Source organism: Pipistrellus kuhlii, unplaced genomic scaffold, assembly GCF_014108245.1.
Source record: "Pipistrellus kuhlii isolate mPipKuh1 unplaced genomic scaffold, mPipKuh1.p scaffold_m20_p_11, whole genome shotgun sequence".
NCBI classification, from domain to species: Eukaryota; Metazoa; Chordata; class Mammalia; order Chiroptera; family Vespertilionidae; genus Pipistrellus; species Pipistrellus kuhlii.
Window position 1 is genome coordinate 21,846,118 of NW_023425416.1, and position 24,974 is coordinate 21,871,091.

Sequence of the window (24,974 nt, forward strand, 5' to 3'; positions counted from 1 at the left end):
ACCCATTTCACATTCCACTAGCAATGTATAAAAATTCCAGTTTCTCCACATAGTCATTAATACTTGTTATTGTCTTTACTTATGATTTTAGCTATTCTAGTAAGTGTGAAGTAATATTTTTATGGTGGCTTTGATTTACATTTCTCTGATAACTAATGATATTGTGCATCTTTTTCTGTGCTTTCTCAGCATTTCTCTAAAATGCTTACTCATATCCTTTGCCCACTTTAAAATTGGGCTTTTTGTTGTTGAGAAAAACATGTTTTTAATAGTAAATATGTTGGTTAGGGAACATAGAATGGTCATGCATTTGAGCAAGGGGTTTAGGGTGTAATGTGCACAGGATTTGAAACTTAATCTGTTCCGTACTAAACTGATTCTTATTTCAGGTCTTGTCCAGAATGCCGGGTGATATCAGAGTTTGTAATTCCAAGTGTGTATTGGGTAGAAGATCAGAATAAAAAGAACGAGTTGATTGAAGCTTTTAAACAAGGAATGGGGTAAGTGCTTTGAGTTTGGGCATGATCCTGGTGCCTGCCTTGGCTCTTGTTTCGATCTTTGCCATTGCCTGCAGAGTCTCTTCCTTACCCCCAACTGAGAATGTGGTCTTGGGAGCCTGAGGCCACTCAGAATTTCTTCTTTCTCTCTGGCATCATGCTGGGCTTTGCAGATACAGAGATGAGCAAAGCCATGATGCAGTGGACTTGTTTCTAAGCTGAGGTCAACTTTTTATTTGTGATCATGTCACCCGAGCATATTTTTTTCCATTTATTTTTATGGAGTTGAAGGGAAGGAGTAAAAGTAAAGTGTGTTTGTCAGGGGGTGTGAGACATTGATGTGAGACACATTAATTGGCTGCCTCCCACATGCATTCAACTGGGGCTGGGGAACAAACCTGCAACCCAGGTACATGCCCTTGACCAGAAATTGAACCCACAACCCTTTACAGGCTGATGCTCTGACCACTAAGCCATGCATGCCAGAGCAGATGTCTCTTCTAACGGATATGAGATGATATCTTCTTGTGATTTTGATTTATATTTCACTGATTAGCAATGTGCAAGCATCTTTTCATGGACCTGTTGGCCATTTGTATGTCTTCTTTGGGAAAATGTCTATTTCTGCCCATTTTTATTTATCCCCCCCCCCCCAAGTTAATATAACTTTATTGCAATTTCAAAAAAGTGCATAGTTACATGTTGACTCTAAAATCTTTATTTCACTCATGATATCCTCATGAAGTCAGATATAACTATGTTAGATATTTTATTTTCACTTCTATATTCTGATCTAACTTCATTAATAAATGAAATGGCTTCATAAAAAAATATAAAGTACATAGGACATTGCTTTTCTCTCCACAAGAGCAAAGCACTTAAAAAATTATTTTTCTTTAAAAAGTCATAATTAGACTAGTACTTTTAGTAGTAACAAGAATGTTTTGTCTTTATTATTGAAAGTATTACAGCCTGGCTGGCATAGCTCAGTGGTTGTGTATCTACCTATAAACCAGGAGATCACCAGGCTCGATTCCCAGTGTGGGACATGAATGAAGCAGCCAATCAATGAAAAAAATACTTTTTTTTTTAATTTTAGAAAGGGAAAGAAACATCAATGAGAGAGAACCACTGATTGGCTGGTCCTCCTCGATCCCCTCCACCCTCAGGCCTTCACCACACAATATTGTCTGTATCCATGGGTTATGCGTAAGTTCTTTGGTTAATCTCATCTAGGCCCCCTTCTCCCTTTCTGCCCCTTTTAAAATGGAACGTTCTTGTTGCTATTGAGTTATATTTGTTCTTTATATATTCTGAATATAACCCTCAGCAGATATGATTTATAAATATTTTGTCCCATTCAGTAGGTTGCCTTTGCCATGCAGAAGCTTTCTGTTTGAGGCAACCCACTTGATTTTTTGCTTTTGGTGTCAAATCCAAAAAGATTACTGGCAAGACAAGTGTTTAGGAGCTTATTTGCCCCCTGTAGTTTCTGATAAGTCAGTGGTAATTCAGATTGTATTGTTTCTCTGGGATTTCTTTTTTCCCCTGGGTTTCAGCAGTTATATATTTTACGAAGGAGTGTTTTGTTTTTTCATATTATGCTGCTTGTTGTTCTCTGAATCTAAGTTTTGTCATTCACCAAATTTAGAAAAGTTTGGTCACCAAATATTTCCTATCCCTTCTTCGTTTCTGGTTTCTTCTAGTTATCTTTCGGTTCTCCAGGCCAGGACTGAAGTTTTCCATGGCAGTCTTAGCCAGCCTTCATAGACACACCCAACTGTGGCCTGCTCTTGACTAAAATCTATTTTTTTCTATAAAGATAACGCACCTCTTTGCCCTTCCTCCTCCTTGGTGTCTAATCTCTTACAGAATCCTCCAGCTGCTGTTCATTCTCCAGTACTTTCAGGTGTTTTAAAAGGTTTGTGTTTCTAGATACTTGCAGTTGGGCCAGGTCGCTTACTTGATTAAAAACTGTTACTTATAAGTCCCTTTAAAAAAAAAAAAAAAAAAAAAAAATATATATATATATATATATATATATATATATATATATATATATGTATGTATGTATGTATATACACACACATACACATATATATGTGTATATATATATTTTTTATTGATTTCATAGAGGGAGAGAGAAAAACATTGATGAGAAATCATGGATTGGCTGCCTCCTGCACGCCTCCTAGTGGGGATAGAGCCTGGAACCCAGGCATGTGCCCTTGTCTGAAATCGAACCCAGGACCCTTTGGCCCACAGGCTGACAGTCTATCCACTGACCCAAACCGGTCAGGGCTATAGGTTCCTTTTTAAGTTGTACATTGATTATGAAAGGCTTGTTTTTTTCCTCATGTGTCCACCAGAGGGCAGGAGTGGCAAGGCAGAGGGTAGGAAGGTCTGCTGGAATAGTCCAGAAATTCTTGTTCCTATCTTTCCTGGCCTCAGTTTCTATTGACTGTGTTTTTATTCATTCCACAAACATTTACCGAGTACCCACTATGTACCAGGCATCTTCCAGGTAACACCAATGGGGGCTATGGAATAGATTAGTAAATATAATTTCATAGGAAATTGCAAAAGGACAATTATGATACAGGTTTTCTGGTGATAAATTCCCAAGCCATATGTCGCAAGAGGATGCACCTGGATGCACCTGGGTAGGAGAGTCAAAGAACCTGAAGTATGAACAGCCTCTCCATGTGTGTGAGAAGGTGGGGGTGGGTGCACAGAATGACATGGGTGCAGGGTGGTACACATTGTGTGTCTGGGGAGCAGTGGAAGTGATCACTGAGGTTGAAAGGGGTATGTAGAAGGATTTGGGAGGGCCTACTACCACAGGGATAATGGGGGACAGACTAGAAAGAATCAAGTCAAAGGGGGGGTGGGGGAAACAGGTGACCTATTTGGAGATGCTCCTCTGTGATAGAGGTTGGAACCTAGTGGGAAAAGAGGCCAATTAAGAAATTGACTGACAGGCGGGTACTAGAGGATGGCACCTCTGAGGGCTTCAACAGTGTGGGACCTGACAGGACAGTGTATTGGGAGTTGCTCTGTAAGCAGAAGTGATAGTTGAATGTGAGTGCTGAGAACTAAGGGAGTGAGTGATCTGGAGGCTTTTGTCCTTGGTGACCAGAAAAGGCTGGAGAAAGAAAAGCAGTTATTTTGGGGACAGGAACTAGAGAATAGTTTTGAACTAGATGTGTTTATTAAAGCCTGTGTCCAACTGACTCTGGTAAGAACACACTTCTTGTGAGTCATTTCAAGATCTCAGAACCTCGGGGGCGGGGGACCATGGAAGGTGTCTGGTTCACACATCTCTGCTTGAATGGACTCCTTGCCGCCTATCCTGGGATCAGACCTGGTGGGAGCAGCACCCAGGCAAGCAAGGTAGTTCCCTCCCGTCTGCACAGGCGTTAGGTGTAAGGGCCCTTCACCACTGGTCTTTCACTGGAAATACCGGAGCCAGGGAGTCCCCCTTGTCACCTGCCCCTGGCAGCAGCCCACACTTGTTGCGGTGATTTGGCTTTATTCTGCAACTTCTCTTCCTCAGCACCCACAGATAGCCCTCTGGGTTATGGGGCTCTCTTCCTCTTCTTTAACTTGGGATCATTTGTGAGAATTTCATTTTAGTAATGAGAAATGGGAATTCTGTCATTTTCCTCAGGAGCAGAGGTTCTTAAAACATTGTGGACCAGTAGTTTTATCGCTAGCTTTACCCAGTGGCCAGATAAGTTTCTATTGAACGAGTACAAAAAATGTTTCACATAAATGTTAAATACCTATTGCATTTTGAAATTATTACATATTATTGCTTAATCCTTTAAAAGAATTCTCGTGATTGGCCACAAGCCTTAGAACAGAAAACATGAGAATTCTCATGATCCGTCTGCAATGTTTTAACATAGAGATCTGTGGCAATGATGGGGTCGGGGGGGGGGGAGTTTAAATTTTGATACCTGTATGTGGTAGACGTGTATTTTATGCATTTTCTGCAGCATATAGTTAAGAACCCCTGAGAGGATGGGACCAAGGAAAACGGATGAGACCTCTAACTTTAGGCAGCTGCTAAAATTCACCCCCATTTCCCCCCCTCTGTGGCTCCTATCATTGCTGGCCCCGAGGATGGGAAGTTCCCTGGGTAGATCTCCTGTTGAGTAGCCCAGCTTCAGCACCTTGAAGCCCATGACAGTTGCCTTTTTGGAGCACTGCAGGCTCAAAACAGTGGAGCACCCATGCAGGTCAAGTTCTGTACAAGGGTATGTGTCACAATGGGAATACCAGTATTATCCAGCTTGGAAATCAGCATCCCAACCTCTCTGAGCTTCAGCTTCCCTCCCTGAAACATGAGGGTGAACCAGTCCTACCCAGCGTTGTAGGCCCTAGATTCTCCCACCATCTTGGATTTTTTTCTGTTTTTTTTTTAGGAAAAAAGCGTGTAAGTACTTTGATCAAGGCAAGGGCACCTGCCCATTTGGAAACAAATGTCTTTACCGCCACGCTTACCCTGATGGGCGGCTGGCAGAGCCTGAGAAACCGCGGAAACAGCTCAGTTCAGAAGGCACCGTGAGGGTAAGGACTTTGCTATCTCTAGTCAGGCACACTTACTTGTGTATACACACCACTGCGGCACTATCACACTGCATGGGACCCTGTCCTGTATACATCAGGTAAGACTAGAGAGGTTGGAGGCACATACAAGAGCACGTGTGTACCAAGCCCACAGGGAGAGCGAGGGCCATGTTTCCCTGGAGGCACGTGTAAGGTTTCCTCGAATCGTGGCTACACCACTAACCAGAAATGAGGGGCATTTCTAGATACTGCTCCTGAGTTTTTCTCTTAATAGTCAGGGCAACCAGAAACAGACAAAAGAAAAATAAGCTCCTCAGCCTTCATAGTGTCATTTTTGGTAATCAGGCATATTTTCTGGCTATTTTTGCAGTTCTTCAATTCCGTGCGCCTCTGGGATTTCATCGAGAACCGAGAAAGCCAGCAGGTCCCCGGCACTGAAGACGCTGACATGACAGAGCTCGGGGACCTCTTCATGCACCTGTCTGGGGCGGAGTCGTCAGAACCCTGAAGAGGGACGGATGCCCCTGCCTCGGGCTCCGCCAGCAGAGCCTTTCCAAGTAGGGTGTGCAGAGCTTCCTTTACCGCAGCCCCAGGTAGTGTGCGGCTTGGAGTGAGTGGGGTTGTTTTAACCTGGGCTCTCACCCATTCTCCATTATTACAGCCGTGAGAAGAGTGAAGGATGTAAAGTTAACAAGTATATGGAATCACTACTTTATAGCTGATATCTTAGTTGCACCTCAAGCTCCTTGGGGGGTGGGAGGGAGGGGGACTAGCTAAACAGCCAGATGGAGTTTTGATTGATTGCTTTTAAAACAAATTTGGCTCCTATCCTTCGTGAGCTTTAGCTCCCTAGAAACTAGTCAACTTACGGTTGCCACTAAAGCAGATTTCTTTTTCTTACCAAAGGATTCTTCATCCCTAAAAATGATTCCTTAAGTGAATTTCCATAAGACTTTGTGTGTGGTCAAAACCTGATATATTCAGGGCTTTTCCAGAAACAAAAAATGGGCACTGCACGCCTTAGTGCCCCAAACAAGAGCAGGCGTCTCACTGCTCTATAGTCAGTAAGCGAATATAAACCTTCTTCCTTGTAAGGGGGCCTCGTAAAGTAGCAGGAAATGTGAGGCGGTAGATCACTACAGCCCCTCGTTTCTGGTTAGTGTTGTAGCCACGATTGGAGGAAACCTTACGCATGTGCCTCCAGGGAAACATGGCCCTCGCTCTCCCTGTGGGCTTGGTACACACGCGCTCTTGTATGTGCCTCCTGCTCAACCTATCTAGTCTTACCTGTAAAAAAAACCTGGTCCAGACCCATCAGTGGTTCTAAGCATGTCTTTTTATCATCAGTTGTGATTTTAATGGAAGGAGCATAATGTTGTGAATCAGAACAAACTCACTCTAAGCCTGAATTTACCTATTTTTATAAACAGTTATAGATATCAAATATTTTGTAAAATGCATTAAAGTGTGGGTAGAAAAAAAAGGTCTATTCTTACCTGAGTTTAGAGTGCTTTATGCATAATTTTTATAGTTAACTCTTTAGTGAAGGGTGACAACACAGGCAAAGGCTGAATTAAATTCATTCCTAGCAGAGGCTCTGGGCCCATTTCGTGCTTCTCGAGTCCTGTTCCAGAAGGGATGAACAAATGGAGAGTTCAAGCTGTGAGCTTAACATTACTCTAAAAGGAAGAAACAGCCAGTAAGCCTACATTTAATTTATTTTATTAAAATAACAATTGAGGAACCATCAGGTAACTGTTTTTTGTCAGGCGCAATAAAAACAATTAAAACCAAAATCATCAAGAAAACCTGTATTCCTGGCTTCCTTGCATACACATGACGACTGTTGAGAGACAAGGCTGGCCAATGGCCCCACCCCATAGGGGCAGCTCCTGGAAGACAAAATTCAGCATGATGGAAGACTGCTCCCTGAGAGAGCGGAGACTTGGATGGGGTAGGCCGGGCACCTCTTCTGGAAAACCATCCCAATGCATTGGAGACCTCCACGACAAAGGAAGGGTCCCCAAACCCAAGTTCCATAGTACCAAAGCAGACGCCTTTAGGCGGCCATGGTCTCAACAGTGCTGGGTTGTTTGGTGCATTATGTGCAAAACTTCCTGTTTGGAGCCACATCACTCGCCACTGTCTCTGAAGAAAGTCCTTCCTGTGATAAGCATTCCTTATAGGAGCTGATATTCAAAATCCACATGTCCCCCTGCCATGATGGCTGGTCTGCCTACCTTCATTTTCTCTCCAAGTGCTTTTTCTTGCCCTAAAAGTACTTGTCTAGCTGATGGCCAGCGTCCCAGATCATATATTGCCATCAGCAGCCACTGGTGAATCTGGAGAAGGCTCAGCTCATGAGCATGGAGGATGCAGGTAGGGAGCAGGAGAAACCAGCATGGTAAATGGCTTCCTTCTCCCCGGACCAGAAAGGGTAGAAAAGAAGGCAACATGAAGTAAGGCCCTGTGAGTAGTCTAGAAGGTCCTTAGCAGCAGCTTCTCTGAAAACAAGCTCTCTGCTCCCATAGAAAAGGAGCAGAAAGATGGTGCCTGCTGACTTCCCTTCCTCCCCTGGTGGCCTGAGCACAGGTGCAAAGTCAACTAGAAGACAGGCAGTCTTGGGGATGTGGTCAGTGTGCAGGCATTGATGTCCTCGGTGTGGGCTGCCCGATGCAGGGATGGCTCAGAAGCGCTCCTGTTGATTTTCGGTAGAGAGTGTTGGAGCAGCTCAATGGACGACAGGATCTGAAACAGCCACACAACAGTCTCATTATGAGGGCCTTGGTATTTCCACAGCAGCAGCAGCTTTCAGTTAGGAATCCAGAGACGCAAGCTGTTCTCAGCCCACCTGTAACATTTTTGTGGAGAACACGAGCCTTTCCCCTGCTTAACCAGTTACTGCTATGATACTTTTTATTTAAATTCAAAACCTACGTCTATAGATGCTTATGGCGTTCAAGTGGTTTAAAAAAAAAACACAAAAAAACAAAACAAAAAAAACCACCACCACACTGCCTCGTCATTAAAAATTGCTTCAATTTAACCAGTTCCAGCACCTTTGACCTGTCTTACCTGGGGAAAAAGAGGCCTCTCTTCCTTAACTTTCTTCACACAGTCAGCTACAAGCCGCTTCATTGCTTTGGGGCAGTTCTTGTATAGCTTACTCAGGTCTGGGGAGGCATACCCACGGCCCACCATGAAGATGATCTAAGGGGAAGAAAACAGTTGAGGGAATGCGTGATTAACACAAAGCAACTTCCAACCCTCTGCTGCACAGACTGGCAGGAGGCCCAGAAGCTTCCACAGCAAGTTAGGCCCTTTACTGGCAGTGCACGTACCTGATCGCGGTTGTTGATGTGGGAGTAAGGGAGTTCCCCTGTCATGAGCTCATACAGCACAATGCCGTAGGAGTAGACGTCAGACTGGAAGCTGAACGGGTTGTTATCCTGCATTCGGATCACCTCTGGGGCCTACAGGACAAAGGGCATTCCTCACCGTCTGCACCCAACACTCCCAGGGGCCAATCTCTCCCATGGGGCATGAGAGTCCTGTCCTCTGTCACTCTTCCCTAAAGGGCCCCTGACACTTCGAGCTCAGAAATCCTAGTCTCTGTGATCTAGCACTTCTTTTCAAGCTCTAAGCTTGAGCATGGTTCTGATCACCAGCTTCTTCCAGGAAGCCCAAGTTCACCCCCCGCTGTCTGGTAGAGGAAGCGTCCGTGAGGTGGCCTGGACTGGGGGAAACGTGGAGAAACGCTTTACGTTTTGCACAGACATGCAGGGCACCCCTTCTTCCCTGTACCCTCCTGTGGGAGCCAGGCCGCCTCACCATCCACAGGATAGAGCCGGTGGGCTGTTCAACCTGCTGAGAACCACTCCAGCGTGACTTCACTGTTGCCAAACCAAAATCTCCAATTTTCACCGTCAGGCCTTCATGGAGAAATATATCTCAATGCTTGTTAAGGACTCTGGTTTCAAACACTGGTCAAGTTAATTTTGAAAAACTTACCAAAATTCTTACTAGCATAGCATCTCTTCACCTCCCATTTGCCCGCAAGCCTGCTTTGCCCTGGATTTGCTAGGGTTTCTAAAGTTTTAAGAAGTACTTTTGAAATGTCCCTTCTTCCAGGAGGCATCGAAAATATGCTTGGAGTGCAAAATTATTTGGCTCCAGCCCAAAACAAGGCTGTTTAGCCCCTGCTGCTTCTCCCCATTTACACATCTAGGTGCCAGGTTCCTGGCCTGTGACCTTCCCACATGACAGGTGTCTGAAACCCCAAGACTTAGAGTGCAGGTGCGCCTCACAGCTGTGCATGGCCTGCTGTTATTGTTTCTCTCAGTGTTCTGCCCTCAAATGGCACGTGAATAACAATAGAGCAAATTACTCAATAAATTCTGAATGTCCTAAGTCATTTCTTACTAGAACAGGTAGCACTTGATTTCAAAATCAGAACCATTTGACTGCAAAATCATTTCTGGGTGATCAGGCTGTTGAAGGCTGCCTTGTGATCTGCTGATGCCCAGTGATTCACCTTAAAATCTGTGGTATCTGCCTTCATGGCATAATGTATTGGTCCCCAAAAAACCACTACTAAAAAGTATCCCATACCTCAGACACGTACCCAAATAAGCTATGTCCCATAATCAAACTCAATACTAAACTGTCATGCCTGAAAAAGGGTGGGAGAGGGAGGAAGATGTGAAATCACATTTCATGCCCATTAGTGTGAAATATGCCTTAATTATTTCTACAAAAGCACATTAAACCTTAAAAAGGGGAAGAGTTGATTCTAAACCTCTAAGGAAACTATTTCTGTACATTTAAGACAGACAATTATAAGTAGTAATTTTGAAAATTTTACATTTGGCTTCATCTATGTTCTGACTAGGGGAAAAGACACACACACACACACACACACACACACACACACACACACCCCAGTTAAATTTAGTAATCAACAGCTTAATAAAACTATACCTATTTCAAGCATAACCCACACACATCTCACTCTTGTGGAATCCTTTTCAAGGTCACCTTTTGCTGAGATAACGTTGAAATGAAAGTCTCCCTTGTTTTTCTAAATTGATAACTAAGCAGTCAAACCATCACCAAAGGATACTGTTGGATTTCATGTCTCTGTGGATGATATTCTTTGCATGCAAGTAGCTGTAAAGGGAAAACAGTTTAAGGGGCCTGGCTAGAAAGCAGCTTCCAACTACTAAGAAGCAAACCACCCGAAGGCCAGGCTCCTGGTGGAGCTACGTTTGGGGCTGGGCCCTGTGACGGTCAGGCAGGGCCACATCGTGCCTCACCCTGAAGGTCATGACTATAGCAAAATGGAGGGACTCTTGAAGCATCTATTTTAACCAAAAAGTAATTCTCACAACCAAAATATCCCTTAACTGATTAACAAATAAAATGCAGCATAAAATGCAGCATATATCTGTATAATGGAATATTATTCAGCCATGAAAGGAATGAAGTACTGATACTATAATATGAATGAAACTCTCAAAAACATTATTTTAAATGAGAGCAGCCAGACACGAAAGATCTCGTTATTGAAACTGGTCTAAAATAAATAGTGATGGTTGCACAACTCTGAATATATTTAAAACACACACACACGGAATTGTACACTTTAAAGGGGTGAATTTGATGACATGTGAATAATAGACTTAGTTTTTTCCTAAAAAGTAATTGTGACTAGTTATTTCCTAAAACGTAGGTAGAAGTGAGCTTTTAAAGCACAGCTTAGCTTAAGCTCCCAGGTATGTGGTGTGTGAGGAACACACGCTCCTCCACATAAGGTACTTCCGAGGAAACGTTTCAGAAGCACTGCTCTGAGCTCGCCAAGAATGGAAGGAATAAACACTTTCACAAAGAAATGTGTGAAACAGACACAAAAGGGTGGTGTGTACTGGAGATGCTGAGCATAACCTTTTAAGCATTATCCTAAAGTGACATCTGATACCCACTCCCACAGCTGTAAGGCTGGGTGGCTGGATTTTAAGGGCAGTGGCTGAAAACAGAATCTGAGTCCCAAGATAGCAGCCTCAACTTGGATGAGGAACATGAAAGTGTCATTCTTATACCAGAGGCTTATTTTCAGCTATGCAAAAATATCACAGAAATCGCTTAACACACTTGGCTTTTCCTCATCCTGATTTAGGGACAAATTGATGCTGGGACCCTAAACTGTAGTCATCAGGCCATCTACTCACTCCATTCCCTGAGCCGTCTGCCGGGCAATGTCAATCAGCTGGAACATCTGGAACTTGGTCTCTTGGACATGCAGGTGTTTGTAGAGGCTGCTGCCCTCACACCATTGGGTCACTATCGCCAGGTTGTCCTTTGTCATGTACCCCATAAAGAGCAGGATGTTCACGTGCCGTGTTTTGCTGGAGGAGGGAAGAGAGAAGGCTGTGAACTCTGCCTTGTTTCAGATTGAGATCTATCTACTCTGCTTCCTCACTGACAAACCCTGTATGTTCTTGACACCACTCTTGCTTACAATCTGGGTGGCTGGCAAAGCAAACAATCCAACTGGTGTTCTGAGCTGTCACCAAGACTTACGATTCACCTCAGTGCTGGCCTTTTTGTATAAAGGACATTCTCTTTATCATTGTGCATTCCCGATTCTCCCCACAGGGGTCGGCAGGACCCCTCATTGGTGGAATTCAACATTATCCAACTTATTGCTACAAATCTAGTGACTCAGAGATTTGAAAGTTGAAGGTCTGACATCCATAATAAGAAAGCTTGGCCATAAAAAAGCTCATGAAAATAAATGTGAAATGAAACCTATTTCTCCCTACCTCAAACCAAAACTCAAGAAATAACCTGGGCTACTGAGTACAGTGTGCCCAGAGACAAAGCAACGGAGGGGTCTGCTCATTCTAAAGGTCTGACAACCACATAAGCTGGAAGGAAACCTTCCATTTCCTTTCACTTGAAAGGGAGGAGTTTGAGCCACAGGCCTCCACAGTGAACTCACCAACCACCAGTCCCAGCCATAGCCCTCAGAGACAGGTCTGCACCAGTAAGCCCACTTACTCTCTGGTTGGTGCACCACCAGTCCCCACCCTGCCATTTTCTACTCACCGCAGGACAGCCACCTCATTTCTGAAGGCCTGAAACTGCTCTGGTGTGGGGTCAACAACCTTCAGGATCTTTACTGCAACGTCTCCTGCAAATTAGTTTGTAGTCAGTATAGTCAGTTGAATGATCTTACTTTACTGTTCATGGACCCTAGTTCTGAGATACAGTGAATCATTAAAAAATCATGTACCTAGAAAGATAGAATATGCAAAATTCTAAATTACCGGTATTCAAGTGGCTGGAAAAAAGTTACATAGGTTACACTACTATCCTTTAAATGCCACCCCACAAGCCCTAGCCGGTTTGGCTCAGTGGATAGAGCGATGGCCTGTGGACTGAAGGGTTGCGGGCTTGATCCCCAGTGGAAAGTGTGCAAGGAGGAAACTGATCAATGATTCCCTTTCATCATTGATGTTTCTATCTTGCTCTCTTCCTCACTCTCTTAAATAAAAAACATATATATACAAACATTCATACCACCCCACGGGGTTGAACAGGCTTGGTTTAAACTATTCCTAGAAGCCTGGCTCCCTGAGGTAAGGGCATGTGTGACAGGTCACACAACCTGGGCCTCTGAGGATGACATCAGTGGATGGACATGAATGCCCCAGCAGATACTGAATCTTGGAGCCAGAAGGCTGGGGCCAGGAAGGAGGCCATTTAGCAAGCAGTTGTTAAACTTAGCCGCCACGTTTCAATGAGACCTGAGATGGTCCGTTGTACAAATTCAGATATATATTGAAATTAAGCTCTGATGCTTTCAATACTATTAATTCCTAACGATTAATAGTGATTACTTACTATATCCTGGCAATGTGTGTTTTTACAGGCATTATTTCATTTAATTCTCACAGTTGCCTTATGACATACATACTATTATCCTCATTTTACAGAAAAAGAAGTTTATAGCCACAAACCATAGTGCTGGAATCAAGATTAGATAGAACCCGTAGTCTGACTCCAAAGGCTATTTTTAACCATAATACTATCAAGTTACTGTTAATCATTATCAATCACTGTGAGCCTCTTTATATTACCTTAGGAATATCTATGGATCAATTTTACTTTATATGTGCTACCAATTTAGAAACCAATTTCAAAAATGCTTTTATGTCAAATTTATCACAGAACTTAAAATAAGTTACTTGAAGCCCTATTAGGACCTTGGATTTTCATGGCAAATAAATTCACTAACACAGCCTTCTGGTGATCAAATAAAGTAGGAGTCAGTTGAATAGCACCTTGGAAGAGATAGTTCCTTCACCTATCAAGCACATCGTATCCTTGCAACCTCTGTTGGAGCACTCCTCACTACACTTTTGGGGAGCACCAACAGGTAGGTAGTTCTTGAGATGGGTCCCAAACTGTTGCACTGTGATCTCTGGTTTTATCAACTAAAAACTGAAGTCCACTTAACAGCAGCCTCAAGCCAGGCTCCTGTGAAGTTGCTGCTGACCTGGGATGGGAGTTGCACATTGTATTCAGAGCTGCCTTCTAGGAAGATGGAGCCAGGAAAACATGAAGCCCCAATCTCAAGTTCCTTATGACTGAGTAGGATTAGCATAACTGCTCACCTTGGAGCATCTGAGCCAAGAAAGGTGAGGAGCAGGTGAGGTAAGGAGGGGAGGGTGAGAGAAATAGAAACTGTGTTCAGAAAGCTCTAGCATGGGATTTGGGCACCTGCAGGATACGAGAAGCTAGGAAGGAGTCTGCTGCAAGGGCCCAGGTAAGATGCAGGCACAGTGGTGGCGTGGGAATAGGAAGGGGGGGGGGGGGGGGCAAGAAGCCCTATGAAGGTAAAACCCATGTGGCGGCCAACTGAGTGGCAGGGCTGGGAGATGGTGATGCTGCTGGCCCAGACACTGGGCAGAGCTTAAAAGGGACAGACCAGAGGGGGGGGCAGGAGGAAGGCTTGAGGAGATGCTGTACTGTTCCTCAGGAGCTTCCTAGTTCATGAGCCCTTCCCTTTTTTTACAGCTTTCCTCCAGACATGCTCCACTTGCTACTAAACTCATCCCCAGTGGCACCAGTTTTAGACCTACCTCAGAGCTCAGGATTCACTGGGAGCCAAAGCTTGCTCACAGTGACTCACTTGACTTGGTAGTCAGCTGATCATTCTTCACTTCTAGCCTCCATTTTTTGGAAGAGTGAACAGGGATAATTAAAAGTTCATATTTTCTTTGTTCCATCATCACAGCCCATTCAAATCCACCCATCTCTCTAAACTCTGTTATCCAAAGATACATCATATAATAACTCTGAGCGCTCCACAATACTTGAGTCTTCATGCAAGTCACTGATGGGAAACCGAACAGGGTCCAAGACAGAGTCCCATGGCCCCCACAGGGATGCATCTGCCAGCCAGCTTACAGTAAACACAAGAACAGATTATATGTAACTTCTCACCGAAGCCTGACTATATGACTCCACTTCATTTACGTGTAAATAGTCTAAGAATTTCCATGATAGGCAGTCTGCAAGGGACAAGGGAAAATGGAGTTCAACTCGTATAACGGACAGTTTTCCTATTGGTAGGAACTGCCCAGAGTTGGAATGATTTCTCATGGGATCCTACAGCCTCCACCCCCAGACCTCACTCCTATTAGCCTTTCTCCTCATTTACTCTACCGAAGCCATCAGGCCAGGTGAGTGGTCCACTTTGCACCTGCTGGTATCTGCACCACCCTCAGGCTTCATACAAATGCCATTTCCTCAGCAGACTCCTCCCCTCCCAATCTACAAAAACTGAACTGGGCCTGCCACTCCATGCCTGCTTTCCTCCATTTTCCTGCTTAGCACTTACAACACACAAATACTTTACTTTTCTTGATTATTGTCCTCATCAGAATATAAACTTCATTAAGAGAATTTTTATGTGTTTTGTTCACTGCTTCATTCCTAGCCCCTAGAAGAATGCTTGGTATTAGAAGAATACTCAGGAAGCATTGCAAAGGAATGAATGTAACTGTAAGCAAGATAAGTTATGAATTAACAAGCTGTCTGAGGCTCTGGAGTGGGAAGTGGAGAATATTGAGGACTTAGCTGTTTGCAGCCCAGGTTCAGAATCAGTTTCTGGAAGGGTAAGTCAGGACTCAGTGCCCAGCCTGAGGCCCCCAGGCCTTGCCTGGCCCCAAGTCTGCAGAATTAGGTACCAGCTCAAAACAAAGATGCTTCTCCAAACTATCTCAATACCTTTATAGCTGGCAATCTTTCAACAAGGATGGTACTAATTCATTTCCCCATTGGGATTGTCTAAGATTTATACACAGACCTTGTTTTCAGCAACAGAACAGAACGAACACCATTTCTCTTCCTTTCATTGACTCAGTGAAAGTTATAAACTTCAGCGTTAGGCTGAGATGGGGATCCCCAGACAAGGTTATGCCAGACTGCTTGCCTCAAGCTAAGTTGAGAGACCTGCTTGAGGGTTTTGCTGCCTCCTCTTCATGCTGTCAGTGCTGGTCCCTGTCATCAGTTTACAGCCTCTACTGCTATCTTCATGCTCTTTAAGGTGTTATTTGTAATGAGCCGAGACTAACAAATCAGACCACAAACTTATGCTTAAAAGGAGGCTCTGTACTTGAACCCCAGGGCCGCCTCTTTACATACAGTAAGTAAGCTTTTAGTTCATGGATCTGAGGTCTCCATCTCAGCTGTTTGAGACCCTTCTGTTTACTTTCACACCTGCTAGGCAGAATCACAAATTTTCAAAAATCATCAAAATAGTCTCACTGATAAATTGAATAACATACTATATACAGGAACCAGAGAAACATTAACAAAGGGGGTGGCAGGGAGAGTACAGCACAAAACACTCGATCTAGAAATTATGGTTTCCTTGACTCTCCCCTGACATTTAGAGCTCACATGACTCTTTTTGAGGGACTGACATAAAAGTCCATTGCTCCTCACTCCTCTGACTTTTCAGACTTTAAAAAACTAGAATTTTAAAAGCCATTAGACATATTATCTACCTTCTAACAGAAGACTTTATGGCAGTATCAGTATAGCAGCCTAAAAGCTCATGATTGAGAAAAAAAACCACAAGTTCATAAGCAGTATTGTGCCAAATATAACTAATAATATAAAAAATATGTGCTCAATCAGGAAACTTAAATTTGGGCACAATTTACACTGCATCTATTGGCTTTTAGCTGATGCTTAAAAAAAATGTGGCATAAAAATGATTAAATGCTTCCAATGGAAGCATTAAAGCAATAGTCACTGCTCTAATTCCTACAATTACTATCAGCCTTGTTGCAGATACAAGCACCTCTATCTTTTCCTAAGGGGTCAGACATTTATGACATGTTTCTCAGAAACCCACAAGCAGGCCACTAGTATATTATTTAGAATTTTCAAAGGAAAATGAATCATCGTACATGTAATTTACAAATGTGCTAGTCCCTGAAAGGAGAAATTTGTCAGATGATTAATTACAAGTGGTATACTCATATTCATGTACTTAAAAGTTCAGGCAATATTGGAGGTATTTCTCAGTTTTCAAAACCTTGAATTTTAATGCTCCATTCACATGATGCTCTTAAGCTCTCTCAATCTTTGCCTGTTTACAATAAAGATAATATAGGAGCATCCAAAGTGGAAATAGGCACGTAGGCCCTTTAGGTGTTTTTAGTTTTTGTTTGTTTGCTTTGGTTTTTATTTTTGTTTTTTTAAAATATGAATTTATAAGAGATGTCTTTTTAGGAACATGTAGCATTTTAAAGGCAATACTTCTTAAAATGTTAACATAAACCAGAGGCATTAAAAACCCGACAAAAAATGCCAAGTATTTAGTTGCCAAATACACCAGCTGTGGCTACAGACATTGCAATAGTACATTTCTTCCAAGAGAAAGCGTTCCCATTAGAATAAGAATACTAACAACTACAGATTCAAGAAGTAAGCCTCTGAAAGCTCCCTTCCCTATCTGATGGGGATTCCCACAGCCAATCCCAGGGCAGATCAAAGAGAAGCTGTCGTAGGATGTTTGACCAGAGGCAGGGTGGCATGATGGTTCCCCTCTCAGGACCTGTTTTCTTACATGTAAAATCTCTAAGGTGCTTTCCGGCTTTAAGGTTCTAGAATGCATGCTCCCACCATAGCAGAAGATTCTTACTCATCTGAGAAGCTTCAAAGCATGTCCCTTGTGCAGCCTGTATTTAATGCGTGTAATAAAAGCCTAATATGCAAATCAACCAAATGGCAGAATGACCAGTCACTATGATGCGCACTGATCACCCAGGGGCAGACACCCAATGCAGGAGCTGCCTTCTGTCCACAGGCCTCAGGCCAGCCAAGGCAGGTGCTAGTGGAGACCCCCCAATCGCCCTGCAGAGGGAGGTGACCAGCGGGGGTGAGGGGGGGAGAAAGGGCTGGCAAGAGGGCAGTGCCAGGCCAGCCAAGGCAGGTGCCAGTGGATCCCCCAGCCCTCCCCCTCATTTATCTGCCAGTTGCCCCCCCGATTGCCGGCCAGGTCTAGGGACTCTACCCATGCACGAATTTCCTGCACCGGGCCTCTAGTCAGTTTATAAGAAGATTCCCTGACATTTAGAGCTCACCTCTTGTTCACAAATTTCCAATTACCCTCACAACCTTATACCAATTACAGCATTGTAGAGACTAAAATGAATGCTGTGGAATCTCGCTGAAATATTAAATTCGATCTTCAGATGTAATCCAGTATCCCTAGAGCGTGCTGCTGTGAGCTACAGAGCTTGCTGAACCGTATCCCCCTCCTATGCTTTTTGGACTGAAACTTGACTTCACCCCTTGAAGTCAAGGCCCCAAACTTACCATGCCACTTGCCCTTATAAACAGTTCCAAAGGAGCCTGACCCAATGCGAGTGGAGAGCATCACTTCACTGGCTTCTATTTCCCAGTAATAACTTGAATCTCTCTGTCCACGAGGCCTCTGAAACAATCAGATCATTAAATACATTTCATGGAAAGGTAAAGGCCTATTTAACAAGGGTTTCAAAGGAAAGATCAACTCCATCTATTCTCAGACATTTTGAAAATAAACTTACTATAATTCCAATTTTTGTTTTTTAGAAAATACCATCTTAATTGCACCCTCCCTTACAACAAACCAGCAAGTTTTCCTAATGCAAGCATACCAAAAATGGCATGACATTTATAATATGATTCAGCAAGTGCTTTTTGTTAGAGTCCCCTGCCTCCCTAAATTAAAAGGATTCTCATTTCTAAGTTTTTCCTACTGAACCCTAACCTGCAGCAGATGCTTTGGCCATACTCACAATTTTGTTTTTCTCCTGGGTCCCAGATCCTGGTGCCCGCTCTCTCTGTGCCGGCACGGGGGTTTTGGGCTGTGACCAGCCCGTCGGGCTCAGGTTGTTGGGGCTGCTGGACAAGGCTGAAGGTGAGGCTTAATAGACAAGATAAACAGAATCCACACGTGGATAAGCCAGAAGAAGATACACAGCATAAAGAGCAAAAGCCCATTACTATTTGCTAAGACTCTGGACAAGTACCTGATTCGCTGTGACTTCGGATTGCATCCTGAAATAGAAAAGGAAAGCTGGTCAATTTCGGCATCAGAAAAGATGTTCTTTGGGGAAGCGGGAGGGGAGGATTTGCAGGAACAAAGTAGATGACAAAATCTCTAAATACAGTCTAATTTTACACTTTTAAAAATCAAATTCACCAAATGTCACTGTTTCTAACTGATGTTAATTTTTCATATATGATGAAAACCATATTATCTCAGAAGAAAGCAATGCACACAGCAAACATACGTTTTAAGGAAGGCTAAGAAAGTTACTATCAGCTAAGATCTTTCCAATGCTTGGGGATCTTGCTCCTGTGGGGCCAAAAAAAGTGGGGGATTCAGTGGCAAGCTCACTCTTAACTTCCTCTGGGAGTTTATTAGGGTACATTGGCCAGAAGCTGGATTTGATATGAGTGAGCCATGACTTTATCACTTTATCCAAGTCTAAAAATCGTGGAAAGATGAAAGGATCATAATCTCCTAGTCCAATACCTACATTTTACATATAAGAAAACTGTGTAACAGGTCAAAAGACCTGGCCAGGTCACACTGCCAGTAGGTGGCAGAACTAGGACAAGAAACCATCACGAGGGATCTCTGCTCGTTCACCACAAAATGCTCCTCAGACCTTATGGGCAAGCTCTGAAATTCGTTCCTCTCTAGGTGGGTAAGATGTCAAATGCTCTCTGTAGAATTTATTACAAACTGGGTGAAAGTTAAATCACAAGACCCTCCACAGTCCTAAATACTCAATTTATATATCCTCACTTAAGAGTATATAAATAGCCGGGACCGGTTTAGCTCAATGGATAGAGCGTCGGCTTGGGGACTGAAGGGACCCGGGTTTGATTCCGGTCAAGGGCATGTACCTTGGTTGCGGGCATATCCCCAGTAGGGGGTGTGCAAGAGGCAACTGATCGATGACTCTCTCTCATTGATGTTTCTAACTCTTTTATCTCTCTCCCTTCCTCTCTGTACAAAATCAATAAAAATATATTTAAAAAAAAAAAAGAGTATATAAATAGTAACAATGTAAAACCACATGGCCCCTATATCCTCAAAAAGGGTATTTTTCTAGTAAATCCTATCCTCTTTGTTTTCTTTGTGTCACCACATTAAGATACTTTTTTTCCACACAACTATTACTAGAATGCTGCGACTTCGTAATATCCTCACAAGATTTAAAGAAAAATCATAAACCAAGTTGCCCCTTCCTGGCCTTAGTAGCCCCAACCAAAGCATCTTTAATAAAGCCTGGATCTGGGGTCGCCACACCTGGCAAGTCTTTAATAATCCCCTAGAGAGGTGCTTAATATCACAGATTGCACCCCACTAGGACTCAGGGAGCATGTTTGGGGGAGCAGGTGGGAGTCTAGGAACCGGTATGGTTTTAAGTACAACAGGATGACTGCCAGGAGGGAAAATATTGGCCAAAAATAAACCTGACGTTTATTAAATACGCAGCAGCTACAGCTTTATTATCCAACTATTAGTTGTTTGAAGTCAAAGCATGGCACTATTCCCATTCACTAGGATTTCTTTCTTAATGTCAGTAATTTTCTTCCTGTATCAATTCCATATCACATATTTTATTCTGTACTAATATCTACAGTTGGATTGATTTATCCTAAAAGGAACCTTTCAGTCATCTTGGAATCTAAATATTAAAGCAAGAATGTATACTTTAAGAATGCTGAATCATATGTGATAAAAACAAATCCAAATTTATTCTGTCTCATGTTTCTCTCTCCCTCTCTCTTTAAAATCAATAAAAACATATCCTCAGGTGAGGATCAAATAAATAAAGTAGAGAGAGGGTTAAGCACAATGGCAGTGCTGGTTATTTTATAGTAACAAAAATGTTTTACTTTTAATGTTTCCTTTAAATATTAGAGTATTTACACAGGAACAAGTCATATAGAAAAAAATAAGTAACTGATATATTACCATATGATTAACAGGGCTAATTTTGATTTAAAAATAAAATTCATAGCTTATATATACACATGACCTCACAATAATCCTGTGATACTCAAAGTGTCCCTCCCAACAAATGCCTACTATAGACCCCATATCAGAAAGCCAAGTTTTTTGTTGAGTTCCTGCCACCTCTTATTGGTAGGACAAGTGATTTAAGGGTTGAGTGAGGTAAGCTGCGCCTGAAGTGGCAGGTATCCCTGAGGTTCTTCAAGGAACAAATTATGATGTAGAGAAAGCACAGTTATCTCTGATAAATTTTAACAAAGGATTTTCAGGGCATGTCAACCAAACTTACACATTTGGTTTTTAAACAAGGTATAAATAGAATAGTGGTGCTGTACCAACCAAATCTATACTAGCTCTGATCTTGGATTAGAAATGATTTTTTTAAAATTTTGTAATGCCCTTAGCCTCAAAATCACACTTGAGAAACTAATTTCACCTGTCAGCAATACCACAGACAATATTTCTTTTTTACTCCTATGTACTGTATTTCCAAAAAAAGAAAAGGAACAAGAAAGCAAGTCTGACAATAAATATAAAATTTAACTTAGTGATTGTTTCCTTTCTGACAGTCTTAGCAATCCTGTTAATTGACAAGAAAGCAAAGGCATAAAGAAGAATACCTACTCTTCCCCTCAAACAAAATCCTCTGGACCACGCCCTGGGAGAAGCATTCAGGCTGTTATTCTAGTCCAAAGCAATGAGAAATAAAGAAGAATAAAGAACAAAGGAAGTAGTTTTAAGTGTATTCAGTTGTTATTAAAGATGAACTAGAAAGCAAACCAAACAAATAGATCAACCAAAAGCCAAGAAAAGAAAAGGCGTTTGAAAGCACTAGCTTTGAGCACTTTTACATCTCCCTAAATACCTGCTTATTTAAATCTGACTCCACCCTTTTATTTCTAAGCTAAAACATTTAAAGTCTTTCAGAATTTGTAGTTTTTTCATCACTATTATTTTCTTTCCCACACCAAAATGAAACTAATCTTTATGTAGTTTATTCACTAGCTCACTTAAATCCTATTAAAATCTAACATGGAAAAAAATGAATTCAAGGGTTTACATTTTTTCTTCAGGAAATTTTAGTTCTCCACTTGAATGATATACCAACCAGATTACTGAGCCAATCTAAAGATATAGTGGATAAAAATGAAATTACAAAGTTTAGAGATCTGAGAAAGTGCTTATCAGGTTTGAAACCCAAAACTCTATGGCACAATAGTCAATCCCACCCGAATTGACTGATTCCCATCACCACCCACCGGACCCTATTATTACCTCAATCATCCTGCTGTCCACAGGTAGGGTGGTGCTGACCATGTGGACATTAGGTGTGGATGTCGACCTCTGCCTCTGGGAGAGGGAACCTTCAGAGGAGGGGCTGGAGGTGTTGAATGTAAAGGCGTGGGGTGTGGAGTATCTGTGCTGGGAACTAGGTGAAGAGAAGAAAGACAATTCCATGATTGACATGCATGCCTCCCCACTGGAAAAGTCATTCAACTACCTACTTCATTAAGATACTTGGGAGACCCTAGCAGGTGTGCTCATTGGTTGGGCATCATCCCCTGCACTGAAAGGTTGCCTGTTCGATCCCTGTTGGCACTTGACAGAGTTGTAGGCTCGATGCCCGAGTTGTGGGCTCAATCCTCAGTAGGGAGGAGGGTGCAGGAGGCAGCTGATCAATGTTGTGCTCTCACATTGGTAAGTTTCTATCTCCCTCTCCCTTCCTCTAAAAAAATCAATACACATATTTAAAAAAAGAAAAAGGAAAAAAGATACTCTGTGGTAACCCCTACTTGTACTACATACCACCTTTTACAAAATGTTCTTTTGTTTCAATATGCATCATTCAAAATTTTTCCTCTGTTGTAGGTGTTTTTGCATGCAAATTTTTGAAAAGAAAGTAATACATGCTCTTGGAATTCATGTGAAAAGAACATCTAGAGCAGTGGTTCTCAACCTTTTTAATGCCTCAACCCTTTAATACAGGTTCTTGCTGTTGGGGGTCAAGATTATTTTCGTTGCTACTTCATAACTGTAATTTTGCTACTGTTATGAATCGTAATGTAAATATCTGTGTTTTCCGATGGTCTTAGGCGACTCTACTAGCGGTTCTCAACCTGTGGGTCACGATCCACTGCTGTAGAGGTTTGGTTATTTTATTATTTTATTATTTTAGAAGCAAGTAGTTTTTTTTGGTCAGACTTGCTTTTCAAATTATCAAGAAAAACAAAATAATACACAAATATATATTCAGATATTATTTCAATACAAGTCCCTTGTTCTAAGATATGTTGCTTTTAACAATTCTATGGTGATTTCATAAAGGCCATTAAATATTATACAATTATATGTACATTAAAGTCAGTTTTTTGACAAAGATGTAGCTATTACTTTAGGTTCCAAATTCACATGTAACACTAAGCAAGATGTAAAGTCACAAACGCTCATTTTAAAGGTGGAAAACAGTAAAAGAAAATGTTCAAAATCATAGGTACATTACGAAGGGTATTTACATAAAAATACCACCAAAAAATGGATTTTTAACCTTTGCTGACCAGGTTTTGTCTACATGTTTCAACTATTCCTGTGAATTTCAATTTAACTGCAGAAAAGATACACTATTAAAATAGTATGTCTTGGCATTGAGATTACAAAGCAGAAAAGTGAATGTTTGCATCCCTTTAAAAACTGAAAATTGTATCAAAATTGTTGTTTCAGAATTCTTTGTATTTACAATATTCATGCAAACTTGTGAACAAGCTTTCATTCTGATCAAACTAATCATCTACATTTTCGTAATAAAACTGAAGACTCAAAAAATATATATGTAATTAGATTCTTTTTAAAGATAGCAGTCTATTAAATACCATGTCTTAGCAATGCAATGCCACAGTAAGTTCAGTAATTGAGCACTGAGCTATGAACCAGATGGTCAGAGTTCGATGCCCAGTCAGGGCACATGCCCCCTGCAGAATTGATCCCAGTAGGGGGTGTGCAGAAGACAGCTGATCAATGACTCTCTCTCATCATTGATGTTTCTATCTCACTCTTCCTTCCTCTCTGAAATAAATAAAAATACCTTTAAAAGAGAAAAAAGCTTTAACAAATTTTGTCTTTATTACATCATTTTACATAGTTTTGGGATCCTTCCTGAGGCTCACCTCACTAAAGAAGGCAGCAAAATCACAAGGTTTTAAAAATATGATGAGATATTAAGGGTCATACATGATAATAGAAGAATCCTCTAGTAAGAGTCACTTTCCAGAATGTAAGAATCACAGGACCAAAAAAAGAAAGTTCTACATTTTTCTCTAATACCAATAAAGCAGCAAAGGGTTTACACAGAGAGGAGAGAATGCAAAAAACAAACAAACCCCTTTTCTTTTCTATTCAGGATGCAATCCCACCTCTCAAGTCCCCATTATAACTTAAAAACAAAACAAAACAAAATAAAAAAAATTTACCTAACAGGCATCCGGGAAACAGACTCTCGCATCCGACGCATTGTCAAAGAAGGCAGTGCTGGGACCCCACTATCACCAATAGTGGAATTTGGAAACAATCTAAATGAAATCAGAGAAAGTCTAGTTTATAGACTTGCAGTTATTTTATAATCAGCCTGACTTCCTTGCAAATTAAAGCTCCTCAAACTGAACTTTTCCTATTCACATTTTCTTTGATTATTTTAGGCTACCCAGAGTAAAGAGACCACCAACCCAAATGACTGGGTTTGAATGACCACAAATTGTGAACAATACTGATCTGTCAATCAACATTGCAGGCTCTATGTATTTCTAGGAAATACTGGCCCTATATCCAACTACGTCAAAATAATATTTTTTAAAGCTCCAGTAAAGCACATTTATAACATAAATCATGTGGAGTTTTCTGGAAACATTGTCTCAGAAACACGCAGATGAAAAGACTGAAATGTAAAGAATAAGTCACATTCAGCACCAAAGGTTATAAATAAGAGAAGTGGTAGTGAGATGAGCACTTGTGCTCAGCAATTCCACATCATCTCAGGTAATCCTCACAGGACACTGCAAGGAAGGCAGTCACCTTCCGCCCCCGCCCAGATAAGTGAATCAGGGGGCTCGGAGGTGATTACAGTTAGTGACATCAACATTTTGACCCATGTCTGCTGGACTCCAAAGCTTGTGCCATTTATACCATTCAAGGTCTCTGTAAAAGCAACATGTCACTACCACAAAAGTAAAAAAAGATGTTCCCATTGTGGTTTAATGATCATACTCCCTTAATTTATCCCTCAAAAAAGGGTAACACTTTGACTTTTCATA

At 41.9% G+C, this 24,974-nt stretch overlaps 2 protein-coding genes across 11 annotated transcripts in view; one reads left to right on the top strand and one right to left on the bottom strand.

Annotated features, from left to right (window-relative positions):
* The window catches only part of MKRN2 (makorin ring finger protein 2), a 32,487-nt gene extending 25,607 nt beyond the window's left edge, over positions 1 to 6,880 (top strand). The window contains exons 6-8 of one of the 3 annotated variants that reach the window (XM_036431165.2): positions 390 to 500; positions 4,928 to 5,072; positions 5,443 to 6,880. In XM_036431165.2, the coding sequence (XP_036287058.1) occupies positions 390 to 500; positions 4,928 to 5,072; positions 5,443 to 5,580 (394 nt within the window). In that variant the 3' untranslated portion in view covers positions 5,581 to 6,880. Of the gene's footprint in view, positions 1 to 389; positions 501 to 4,927; positions 5,113 to 5,305; positions 5,359 to 5,442 lie in introns of those variants that run through there. The other 2 variants (XM_036431167.2, XM_045579201.1) reach the window with 2 other exon arrangements.
* The window catches only part of RAF1 (Raf-1 proto-oncogene, serine/threonine kinase), a 66,096-nt gene continuing 47,900 nt past the window's right edge, over positions 6,779 to 24,974 (bottom strand). For 2 of the 8 annotated variants that reach the window (XM_045579192.1, XM_045579195.1), the window contains 13 exons: positions 24,138 to 24,236; positions 21,949 to 22,102; positions 21,298 to 21,357; positions 18,671 to 18,698; positions 18,437 to 18,564; positions 17,973 to 18,090; positions 12,180 to 12,264; positions 11,300 to 11,476; positions 10,195 to 10,241; positions 8,904 to 9,022; positions 8,414 to 8,545; positions 8,148 to 8,282; positions 6,779 to 7,820 (listed from right to left, as the gene is read on the bottom strand). In XM_045579192.1, coding sequence (XP_045435148.1) covers positions 7,677 to 7,820; positions 8,148 to 8,282; positions 8,414 to 8,545; positions 8,904 to 9,022; positions 10,195 to 10,241; positions 11,300 to 11,476; positions 12,180 to 12,264; positions 17,973 to 18,090; positions 18,437 to 18,564; positions 18,671 to 18,698; positions 21,298 to 21,357; positions 21,949 to 22,102; positions 24,138 to 24,236 — 1,426 coding nt within the window. In that variant the 3' untranslated portion in view covers positions 6,779 to 7,676. The remainder of the gene's footprint in view (positions 7,821 to 8,147; positions 8,283 to 8,413; positions 8,546 to 8,903; positions 9,023 to 10,194; positions 10,242 to 11,299; positions 11,477 to 12,179; positions 12,265 to 17,972; positions 18,091 to 18,436; positions 18,565 to 18,670; positions 18,699 to 21,297; positions 21,358 to 21,948; positions 22,103 to 24,137; positions 24,237 to 24,974) is intronic. The other 6 variants (XM_036431159.2, XM_036431162.2, XM_036431160.2 and 3 more) reach the window with 4 other exon arrangements.